The 12712-nt window shown below is 40.8% G+C and overlaps 1 protein-coding gene across 1 annotated transcript in view; it reads right to left on the reverse strand.

The window, feature by feature from the left end:
• Positions 1-12712, reverse strand: part of KANSL1 (KAT8 regulatory NSL complex subunit 1) — a gene marked incomplete in the record, with an annotated part of 533970 nt that overhangs the window by 16562 nt on the left and 504696 nt on the right. The window contains 1 exon segment of the mRNA XM_053713685.1: positions 12041-12296. Within this exon segment, the coding sequence (XP_053569660.1) occupies positions 12041-12296 (256 nt within the window).

Consider the following 12712-nt stretch of genomic DNA (forward strand, 5'->3'; position numbering starts at 1 on the left):
AATTGAAAAGAAGTTCGCAACACCGCCTTATCCTGATGAAAAATCAGAAAAGGAGACTCACAAGAAAGAGCAGATAATTCAGAGTCTCTTCTGGCAGAAGAGATCGCCAAAAGGAACAAAACTTTCCAAGAAAGTAATTTAATGTCCAATGAATGCATAGGTTCAAACGGAGGAGATTGAAGAGCCCCCAGAACCAAATTCAAACTCCAAGGAGGAGAAATTGACTTAATGACAGGTTTTATACGAACCAAAGCTTGTACAAAACAATGAATATCAGGAAGATTAGCAATCTTTCTGTGAAAAAGAACAGAAAGAGCAGAGATTTGTCCTTTCAAAGAACTTGCGGATAAACCTTTATCTAAACCATCCTGAAGAAACTGTAAAATTCTCGGAATTCTAAAAGAATGCCAAGAAAAATGATGAGAAAGACACCAAGAAATATAAGTCTTCCAGACTCTATAATATATCTCTCTGGATACAAATTTACGAGCCTGTAACATAGTATTAATCACAGAGTCAGAGAAACCTCTTTGACCAAGAATCAAGCGTTCAATCTCCATACCTTTAAATTTAAGGATTTGAGATCCTGATGGAAAAAAGGACCTTGCGACAGAAGGTCTGGTCTTAGCGGAAGAGTCCACGGATGGCAAGAGGCCATCCGGACAAGATCCGCATACCAAAACCTGTGAGGCCATGCCGGAGCTACCAGCAGAACAAACGAGCATTCCTTCAGAATCTTGGAGATTACTCTTGGAAGAAGAACTAGAGGCGGAAAGATATAGGCAGGATGATACTTCCAAGGAAGTGATAATGCATCCACTGCTTCCACCTGAGGATCCCGGGATCTGGACAGATACCTGGGAAGTTTCTTGTTTAGATGAGACGCCATCAGATCTATTTCTGGAAGCTCCCACATTTGAACAATCTGAAGAAATACCTCTGGGTGAAGAGACCATTCGCCCGGATGCAATGTTTGGCGACTGAGATAATCCGCTTCCCAATTGTCTATACCTGGGATATGAACCGCAGAGATTAGACAGGAGCTGGATTCCGCCCAAACCAAAATTCGAGATACTTCTTTCATAGCCAGAGGACTGTGAGTCCCTCCTTGATGATTGATGTATGCCACAGTTGTGACATTGTCTGTCTGAAAACAAATGAACGATTCTCTCTTCAGAAGAGGTCAAGACTGAAGAGCTCTGAAAATTGCACGGAGTTCCAAAATATTGATCGGTAATCTCACCTCCTGAGATTCCCAAACTCCTTGTGCCGTCAGAGATCCCCACACAGCTCCCCAACCTGTGAGACTTGCATCTGTTGAAATTACAGTCCAGGTCGGAAGCACAAAAGAAGCCCTCTGAATTAAACGATGGTGATCTGTCCACCACGTTAGAGAGTGTCGTACAATCGGTTTTAAAGATATTAATTGAGATATCTTTGTGTAATCCTTGCACCATTGATTCAGCATACAGAGCTGAAGAGGTCGCATGTGAAAACGAGCAAAGGGGATCGCGTCCGATGCAGCAGTCATAAGACCTAGAATTTCCATGCATAAGGCTACCAAAGGGAATGATTGTGACTGAAGGTTTCGACAAGCTGAGATCAATTTTAGACGTCTCTTGTCTGTTAAAGACAGAGTCATGGACACTGAATCTATCTGGAAACCCAGAAAGGTTACCCTTGTCTGAGGAATCAATGAACTTTTTGGTGAATTGATCCTCCAACCATGATCTTGAAGAAACAACACAAGTCGATTCGTATGAGATTCTGCTAAATGTAAAGACTGAGCAAGTACCAAGATATCGTCCAAATAAGGAAATACCACAATACCCTGTTCTCTGATTACAGACAGAAGGGCACCGAGAACCTTTGTAAAAATTCTTGGAGCTGTAGCTAGGCCAAACGGCAGAGCCACAAACTGGTAATGCTTGTCCAGAAAAGAGAATCTCAGGAACTGATAATGATCTGGATGAATCGGAATATGCAGATATGCATCCTGTAAATCTATTGTGGACATATAATGCCCTTGCTGAACAAAAGGCAAGATAGTCCTTACAGTTACCATTTTGAACGTTGGTATCCTTACATAACGATTCAATATTTTTAGATCCAGAACTGGTCTGAAGGAATTCTCCTTCTTTGGTACAATGAAGAGATTTGAATAAAACCCCATCCCCTGTTCCAGAACTGGAACTGGCATAATTACTCCAGCCAACTCTAGATCTGAGACACAATTCAGAAATGCTTGAGCTTACACTGGATTTACTGGGACACGGGAAAGAAAAAATCTCTTTGCAGGAGGTCTCATCTTGAAACCAATTCTGTACCCTTCTGAAATAATGTTCTGAATCCAAAGATTGTGAACAGAATTGATCCAAATTTCTTTGAAAAAACGTAACCTGCCCCCTACCAGCTGAGCTGGAATGAGGGCCGCACCTTCATGTGGACTTAGAAGCTGGCTTTGCCTTTCTAGAAGGCTTGGATTTATTCCAGACTGGAGATGGTTTCCAAACTGAAACTGCTCCTGAGGATGAAGGATCAGGCTTTTGCTCTTTGTTGAAACGAAAGGAACGAAAACGATTATTAGCCCTGTTCTTACCCTTAGATTTTTTTATCCTGTGGTAAAAAAGTTCCTTTCCCACCAGTAACAGTTGAGATAATAGAATCCAACTGAGAACCAAATAATTTGTTACCCTGGAAATAAATGGAAAGTAGAGTTGATTTAGAAGCCATATCAGCATTCCAAGTTTTAAGCCATAAAGCTCTTCTAGCTAAAATAGCTAGAGACATAAACCTGACATCAACTCTGATAATATCAAAAATGGCATCACAGATAAAATTATTAGCATGTTGCACAGATAAGCTTTTCTTAGAAAGGATTCAATTTTCCTATCTAAAGGATCCTTAAACGAAGTACCATCTGACGTAGGAATAGTACGTTTAGCAAGGGTAGAAATAGCCCCATCAACTCTAGGGATTTTGTCCCAAAATTCTAATCTGTCAGACGGCACAGGATATAATTGCTTAAAATGTTTAGAAGGAGTAAATGAATTACCCAATTTATCCCATTCTCTGGAAATTACTTCAGAAATAGCACTAGGAACAGGAAAAACTTCTGGAATAACCACAGGAGATTTAAAGACCTTATCTAAACGTTTAGAATTAGTATCAAGAGGACCAGAATCCTCAATTTCTAAAGCAATTAGTACTTCTTTAAGTAAAGAACGAATAAATTCCATTTTAAATAAATATGAAGATTTATCAGCATCAATCTCTGAGACAGAATCCTCTGAACCAGAAGAGTCATCAGAATCAGAATGATGATGTTCATTTAAAAATTCATCTGTAGAAAGAGAAGTTTTAAAAGATTTTTTATGTTTACTAGAAGGAGGAATAACAGACATAGCCTTCTTGATGGATTCAGAAACAAAATCTCTTATGTTATCAGGAACATTCTGAACCTTAGATGTTGACGGAACTGCAACAGGCAATGGTACATTACTAAAGGAAATATTATCTGCATTAACAAGTTTGTCATGACAATACAAACAACAGCTGGAGGAATAGCTACCAAAAGTTTACAGCAGATACACTTAGCTTTGGTAGTTCCAGCACTAGACAGCGATTTTCCTGAAGTATCTTCTGACTCAGATGCAACGTGAGACATCTTGCAATATGTAAGAGAAAAAACAACATATAAAGCAAAATTGAACAAATTCCTTAAATGACAGTTTCAGGAATGGGAAAAAATGCCATTAAACAAGCTTCTAGCAACCAGAAGCAAAGAAAATTTGAGACTGAAATAATGTGGAGACAAAAGCGACGCCCATATTTTTTTTTTTTAGCGCCAAATAAGACGCCCACATTATTTGGCGCCTAAATGCTTTTTGGCGCCAAAAATGACGCCACATCCGGAACGCCGACATTTTTGGCGCAAAAGGACGTCAAAAATGACGCAACTTCCGGCGACACGTATGACGCCGGAAACAGAAAAGATTTTTTGCGCCAAAAAAGTCTGCGCCAAGAATGACGCAATAAAATGAAGCATTTTCAGCCCCCGCGAGCCTAACAGCCCACAGGGAAAAAAAGTCAAATTTTTAAGGTAAGAAAAAATGATTGATAAAAATGCATTATCCCAAATATGAAACTGACTGTCTGAAAATAAGGAATGTTGAACATCCTGAGTCAAGGCAAATAAATGTTTGAATACATATATTTAGAACTTTATAAACAAAGTGCCCAACCATAGCTTAGAGTGTCACAGAAAATAAGACTTACTTACCCCAGGACACTCATCTACATGTTTGTAGAAAGCCAAACCAGTACTGAAACGAAAATCAGCAGAGGTAATGGTATATATATATATATATATATATAAGAGTATATCGTCGATCTGAAAAGGGAGGTAAGAGATGAATCTCTACGACCGATAACAGAGAACCTTTGAAATAGACCCCGTAGAAGGAGATCACTGCATTCAAAATAGGCAATACTCTCCTCACATCCCTCTGACATTCACTCCACGCTGAGAGGAAAACCGGGCTCCAACCTGCTGCGGAGCGCATATCAACGTAGAATCTAGCACAAACTTACTTCACCACCTCCATAAGAGGCAAAGTTTGTAAAACTGAATTGTGGGTGTGGTGAGGGGTGTATTTATAGGCATTTTGAGGTTTGGGAAAGTTTGCCCCTCCTGGTAGGAACGTATATCCCATACGTCACTAGCTCATGGACTCTTGCTAATTACATGAAAGAAATGACTTTTGCAGACCCCTGTGCTCTCTTGAGACGTCCTGGATCAAAGAGGAAGAAGCAGGAAGACTGTGCTAGAATTTTAACTGCGCAACAAGGCGCTAAAACAAGGTCCCTCCCACTCCTATCACAACAGTGGGAGCCCTGATATAACCGTTTCCATGCAGAAAATATATGTCAGCCATGTGGAAAAAAATCATGCCCAAAGAGATTTATCACCAAAGTACCTCACAAAAACGAATAACATGCCAGTAAACGTTTTGTTAAAAAATAACATTTTCCAATGTCATGCAAAGTTATCACTAAGCCTGCTACCAGTCGTTACCACTGCAGATAAGGCTTAAGTATTATTTCAGTTTTAACAGTATTCTCTCAGTCAAATTCTAGTCCCTAGAAAATAACTTGACTGCGCATACATTTATCAGCCTGATACCAGTTGCCACTACTGCATTTAAGGCTGTACTTACATCATACGGTAACAGCAGAATTTTCTTAGTCAATTCCATTCCCAGAAAATAAAGTACTGCACATACCTCATTTGCGGAGGACCCCGCATGCTATTCCCAGTTTCTGAAGTTACCCCACTCCTCAGAATGTCGAGAACAGCCAGTGGATCTTAGTTACGCCTGCTAAGATCATAGAAAAAAAACGCAGGCAGTTTCTTCTTCCAAATACTGCCTGAGATAGAAAAACAGCACGCTCCGGTGCCATTTAAAATAACAAACTTTTGATTGAAGAATAGTTAAGTAAAAACTCCAGCTCCTCTCGCGACCTCCTTTGTTGAGGGTTGCAAGAGAATGACTGGATATGACATGTGAGGGGAGGAGCTATATAGCAGCTCTGCTTGGGTGATCCTCTTGCAACTTCCTGTTGGGAAGGAGAATATATCCCATAAGTAATGGATGACCCGTGGACTGAACACACTTAACAAGAGAAATTATCTTTTTATTTCTCACAAAAATGGCACCTTTATACTCCCAATGACTGGGGCACTCACCAACTCCTAGACCCAGGCAAACAGAGAAACAAACGTCTTCTCCGACAGGTATCTCGGTCAGGAAAGAGAAAAAAAAAGCGTGACCACACCCGGTCACGTGGTGCGCAAGGCAGGACCACTCCTGCTATAAGAAAAAGCGTGCCAAGCTACAAGCTGCGCTGCGTTTAAAGTGAAAGTAAAAACCTGTGTGTTCCATTACCACATAAGTCTATAAGCCCAATAAATCTCACACATAAAGCAGCATAAAATCAAAGTATCACATTTGATTAATCCCCACTGTTCAATAACGTCCCTCAGGAGATATTAACCCATGATTCTATTAAGATAAAAGGAGTCACACTGTGACCCTGTCTTCAGCGCTTTCAACATAAGAAAAAATTTAAACTATCTTACCAGAATCCATGCAGTGGAACGGAAACACAGCCTCTCAAGTGTGACAGTCTTGTAGCATCGCTCCTGACATGGACTTGAGTGAAGAAAAAGCAGACAGTGAAACTCGTCAACACTGATTGCTTAAGGAGCTGTTAGCAGGCAGTCTGGATGGGTTCGTAGGAAGACTCTCCCTGCATCTCCAGACTCTACATTTCATCAATGCTCTGAGAGGCTGACAAGACTACTTAAAACTCCAGTCCCATATCGAAGGGCATATATCCCTCCTGAGGAACAACTCCGAAATCTTCTGACACTTCTCTGCCATCCTCCTGTGGTGAAAGGCAAAGAATGACTGGGGGATAAGGGAAGTTGGAGAGGTATTTGGCTGGGGTGTCTTTGCCTCCTCCTGGTGGTCAGGTTCAGTATTTCCCAACACTAAGGAATGAATCCATGGACTCCCTTATATTAAGAAAGAAATCCCAATTTTTAAATGAAACTAGTACAATGTCCCTTTAAGGCTTTTTATGTGACATGCAGAAAACAGAATTTATGTTTACCTGATAAATTACTTTCTCCAACGGTGTGTCCGGTCCACGGCGTCATCCTTACTTGTGGGATATTCTCTTCCCCAACAGGAAATGGCAAAGAGCCCAGCAAAGCTGGTCACATGATCCCTCCTAGGCTCCGCCTACCCCAGTCATTCGACCGACGTTAAGGAGGAATATTTGCATAGGAGAAACCATATGTTACCGTGGTGACTGTAGTTAAAGAAAATAAATTATCAGACCTGATTAAAAAAACCAGGGCGGGCCGTGGACCGGACACACCGTTGGAGAAAGTAATTTATCAGGTAAACATAAATTCTGTTTTCTCCAACATAGGTGTGTCCGGTCCACGGCGTCATCCTTACTTGTGGGAACCAATACCAAAGCTTTAGGACACGGATGAAGGGAGGGAGCAAATCAGGTCACCTAAATGGAAGGCACCACGGCTTGCAAAACCTTTCTCCCAAAAATAGCCTCAGAAGAAGCAAAAGTATCAAATTTGTAAAATTTAGAAAAAGTGTGCAGTGAAGACCAAGTCGCTGCCTTACATATCTGATCAACAGAAGCCTCGTTCTTGAAGGCCCATGTGGAAGCCACAGCCCTAGTGGAGTGAGCTGTGATTCTTTCAGGAGGCTGCCGTCCGGCAGTCTCATAAGCCAATCGGATAATGCTTTTAATCCAGAAGGAGAGAGAGGTAGAAGTTGCTTTTTGACCTCTCCGTTTACCAGAATAAACAACAAACAAAGACAAAGTTTGTCTGAAATCCTTAGTAGCTGCTAAGTAAAATTTGAGAGCACGAACTACATCCAAGTTGTGCAACAAACGTTCCTTCTTTGAAACTGGATTAGGACACAAAGAAGGCACAACTATCTCCTGGTTAATGTTTTTGTTAGAAACAACTTTTGGAAGAAAACCAGGTTTAGTACGCAAAACCACCTTATCTGCATGGAACACCAGATAAGGAGAAGAACACTGCAGAGCAGATAATTCTGAAACTCTTCTAGCAGAAGAAATTGCAACCAAAAACAAAACTTTCCAAGATAATAACTTAATATCAACGGAATGTAAGGGTTCAAACGGAACCCCCTGAAGAACTGAAAGAACTAGGTTGAGACTCCAAGGAGGAGTCAAAATTTTGTAAACAGGCTTGATTCTAACCAGAGCCTGAACAAAGGCTAGAACATCTGGCACAGCTGCCAGCTTTTTGTGAAGTAACACAGACAAGGCAGAAATCTGTCCCATCAAGGAACTTGCAGATAATCCTTTTTCCAATCCTTCTCGAAGGAAGGATAGACTCTTAGGAATCTTAACCTTGTCCCAAGGGAATCCTGCAGATTCACACCAACAGATATACCAAATTATGTGGTAATTTTTCTGGTTACAGGCTTTCAGGCCTGAACAAGAGTATTAATAACAGAATCTGAGAACCCTCGCTTTGATAAGATCAAGCGTTCAATCTCCAAGCAGTCAGCTGGAGTGGGTCGAACGGACCTAGAACAAGAAGGTCTCTCAAAGGTAGCTTCCATGGTGGAGCCGATGACATATTCACCAGATCTGCATACCAAGTCCTGCGTGGCCACGCAGGAGCTATCAAAATCACCGACGCCCTCTCCTGATTGATCCTGGCTACCAGCCTGGGGATGAGAGGAAACGGCGGGAACACATAAGCTAGTTTGAAGGTCCATGGTGCTACTAGTGCATCCACTAGAGCCGCCTTGGGATCCCTGGATCTGTACCCGTAGTAAGGAACTCTGAAGTTCTGACGAGAGGCCATCAGATCCATGTCTGGAATGCCCCACGGTTGAGTGACTTGGGCAAAGATTTCCGGATGGAGTTCCCACTCCCCCGGATGCAATGTCTGACGACTCAGAAAATCCGCTTCCCAATTTTCCACTCCTGGGATGTGGATAGCAGACAGGTGGCAGGAGTGAGACTCCGCCCATAGAATGATTTTGGTCACTTCTTCCATCGCTAGGGAACTCCTTGTTCCCCCCTGATGGTTGATGTATGAACTTGGCCCTCGCTAGCTGAGGCCAAGCTTTGAGAGCATTGAATATCGCTCTCAGTTCCAGAATATTTATCGGTAGAAGAGATTCTACCCGAGACCAAAGACCCTGAGATTTCAGGGATCCCCAGACCGCGCCCCAGCCCATCAGACTGGCGTCGGTCGTGACAATGACCCACTCTGGTCTGCGGAAGGTCATCCCTTGTGACAGGTTGTCCAGGGACAGCCACCAACGGAATGAGTCTCTGGTCCTCTGCGAAAGGGACGAAACTTAGGTTTATTTTTGGTCTTGAAAAGACCTATCCTGAGGAAGGGCGTGGCCCTTGCCCCCAGTGATATCAGAGATAATCTCTTTCAAGTCAGGGCCAAAGAGTGTTTTCCCCTTGAAAGGAATGTCAAGCAATTTGTTCTTGGAAGACGCATCCGCTGCCCAAGATTTTAACCAAAGCGCTCTGCGCCACAATAGCAAACCCAGAATTTTTTCGCCGCTAATTGCACACCAAATTTGGAAGCTTTAACCCTTAAAATAACGGAACCGGAGCCGTTTTTATATTTAACCCCTTTACAGTCCCTGGAATCTGCTTTGATGAGACCCAACCAAGCCCAAAGGGGAATACGATACCAAATGATGCCTTCAGAAAGACTTTTCTATGTATCAGAGCTCCACACACATGCAGCTGCATGCCATGCTGTCCTCAAAAACAAGTGCGCCATACCGGCGCGAAAATGAGGCTCTGACTATGATTAGGGAAAGCCCCTAAAGAATAAGGTGTCTAAAACAGTGCCTGCCGATATAATCATATCAAAATACCCAGAATAAATGATTCCTCAAGGCTAAATATGTTAATAATGAATCGATTTAGCCCAGAAAAAGTCTACAGTCTTAATAAGCCCTTGTGAAGCCCTTATTTACTTACCGGATCCCATAGGGAAAATGACAGCTTCCAGCATTACATCGTCTTGTTAGAATGTGTCATACCTCAAGCAGTAAGAGACTGCACACTGTTCCCCCAACTGAAGTTAATTGCTCTCAACAGTCATGTGTGGAACAGCCATGGATTTTAGTTACGGTGCTAAAATCATTTTCCTCATACAAACAGAAATCTTCATCTCTTTTCTGTTTCTGAGTAAATAGTACATACCAGCACTATTTTAAAATAACAAACTCTTGATTGAATAATAAAAACTACAGTTAAACACTAAAAAACTCTAAGCCATCTCCGTGGAGATGTTGCCTGTACAACGGCAAAGAGAATGACTGGGATAGGCGGAGCCTAGGAGGGATCATGTGACCAGCTTTGCTGGGCTCTTTGCCATTTCCTGTTGGGGAAGAGAATATCCCACAAGTAAGGATGACGCCGTGGACCGGACACACCTATGTTGGAGAAAACTGTTTTACCGAAACAAATGACTCCTATACATTGGAAGCATGTGATTATCATCTCAGTCAACTCACAATTACTTTATTGATCATTTAACGCATATAAACCTGCATAAACAATATGTTGTGAAGTCAATAGGTGCCTGTGTTGTATAGACATCTACCTCTGCAAATCATGGATGCCAGTGCTTGAAATGAATTTTGATAACCGATTGGGAATAAAACAAACACAATGTAACTTGTTTATATTTCTTCCGCTGCTAGTGAACAGTAACTCTTTAGACTTGAGTTAACTCTTTCGAACTGTCACCTATTATAGTACATACTAGTCCCTTTCTAGAAACAGAATAATGGACAAAGTCAGACTTTTTAATGTAATAAGCTTCCAACAATATCTGAGAAAAGCATTTTCAGGAAACAATATTCCAAGAAAATACATTTTGAAAAAAAAAAAAATAAGAGTTGTGAAAACTGCTTTACTGTATTATGAGATAAAATAAAACGAGAAAACTAAAGCAAAATTTCCAGCACAAAAATATGACTAACCAATAAATGAATGGGATCTTTAAAAACAAGAGATTCTTCTTAGGGCTTGAAATAACTTCATAACAGGATCATCAAACTCAAGAAAAGAAAAGTATCAAAATAAAATAAAATTTGGGAATATTAAAAACTGCAAGATACATAATGCCAAATAAAATATAGTTATAATTTGCAGATGGAGAGTAAAACCTTGTGACTTGCTGGACAGTATATGCAATTTTCAATTAGAACATATAGAGCCTACAGGTTCATGGATCTTCAGAAAAGTAGCGACTAGTTCATATGAAAATGGTTTACTTTTGAGAAACGAGGATTCAGTAGCCAATCTGTGTTGAGGACAACAATTTCAGGGTAGACAAGTATTGGAAGAAACATCCCCAATACAGATCGGAACAAGGCTACTAGTGAAGAGAAACCATTCTAAACGCTAAAGAATTAACTTCACATACAAAATGACAAAAGCATGATTTTCCCATTTGCCATCAGATCTGTCTGCTAAACTCAAACTCATTTTAGGAAACTTCCCATTCTTGTGAAAAGACCAATCTCCCAAATAAATTAGGAGGAAAAAAAAATATCTGAATTTGCGGCAGTTGTCCTGAAATGCCAACCTGAGGTTATATGTGACCGCTGGCATTCAAAGTATTTTATGAAAACCCTAGACATGTTGCCCTAAAGAATGAGCATTACATCAGGGCTCGACAAACCCAGGGAGCCACTGGCTCGTAGAAATTTACTCATGGCTCCTAACTTTCTGGTTTATTCTCCATATATCTATATACAAACACCACTGTCTGATTCCTAATTTTTTTAAAAAAAATTTGTCGACCCCTGCATTACATAAATACAGAAGGGGTACCCTGATCTTTAAAAGGAACACCCTGAGATTTTATATTAAGGTACATGTAGTTAAAACTTTGCATTCATTTCATTATTTACTTTGCCCCCTTTTAAATGTAATTCAGCACTGAAAATTGTGCATTTTTAAATTCTCAAAGCTGGCTATGCCCACTGCAGACATCCCAAAGCTAACCCCTACTACATTTCTGTCCCTAATTGACCTCAGCAACCAAGAACTACTAAAAATGCACTTTATTTTTTTATTTTTTATATAAACAAAGCATGTTAAAAGAACAAAGCACGTTCTTGATTCAATATAGGGCATACAATTTCACAGTCCCTTTAATATCTGAATCATGTTACTGAAGAGAGATATATTGTGCTTTTAGATTGTTGCCAAATTGTGTTTCTGGCTTTTAACTTCCATTAGTATGAGGAAATTTAGGGCTCCACAGTTCAATGTTCCTGGGTGGTGGCAGAGGTATCAGTGTGGGGCATTAAAAGGCTATTTCTGATCATTTTCTGGATCTAGCACGGAGTAGTCTGGTTGTTATGCATTCGCTTCTAAAAAGAGAAAATCAAAGCAACACTGAGCGGCCACCAACCTGTTCTTCTTCCTCTGGGGCTTCAGGTGTGGAGGATCTGGTGTCTTCACTCCAGGAGAGCACTCTCGTCCTACTCCTTACAGAGAGGCACTGGACAGTGCTGTAAGGCTCCGGGCTGTCAGGTGCAGCAGATGACAGGGATAGTGGGACATCGTTAAGGCTGTGAAATCCAATCTCTGGAGAAGCTGGCTGTAGTGATCCCTGACTGTTTGAACTAGGCTGTGGGGTCCAGCGACCGTCTGACTTGTTGGAGGATCTAAAATTCAACCGTAAAGGGTTTATCATTTATATATGGAGAAAGTTAAAAATCAAGATTGTTAAATTACATAAGCCTTTTTCAAACACAAACCAAACTTAATACTGTTTCTTACATCCTTTTAGTAAAATATACACATCTATCTTTATTTCCCTAAATGAAACTGCAAAATGCATGTGCCTACTTTAAGTTTTGTTAGCTGCCAAATGCTCCATTTGGAGCCATATTTCTTCTAGCTAAAGTGCAACATAGTAAGATCTGGATTTGCACAAATCTTAATATGCTGCACTTTCACAAGAATAAATCACCTCCGTAAAAACATAATTTATGCTTACCTGATAAATGTATTTCTCTTGTAGTGTATTCAGTCCACGGATCATCCATTACTTATGGGATATATTCCCTTCCCAACAGGA

Source organism: Bombina bombina, chromosome 5, assembly GCF_027579735.1.
Source record: "Bombina bombina isolate aBomBom1 chromosome 5, aBomBom1.pri, whole genome shotgun sequence".
NCBI lineage: Eukaryota > Metazoa > Chordata > Amphibia > Anura > Bombinatoridae > Bombina > Bombina bombina.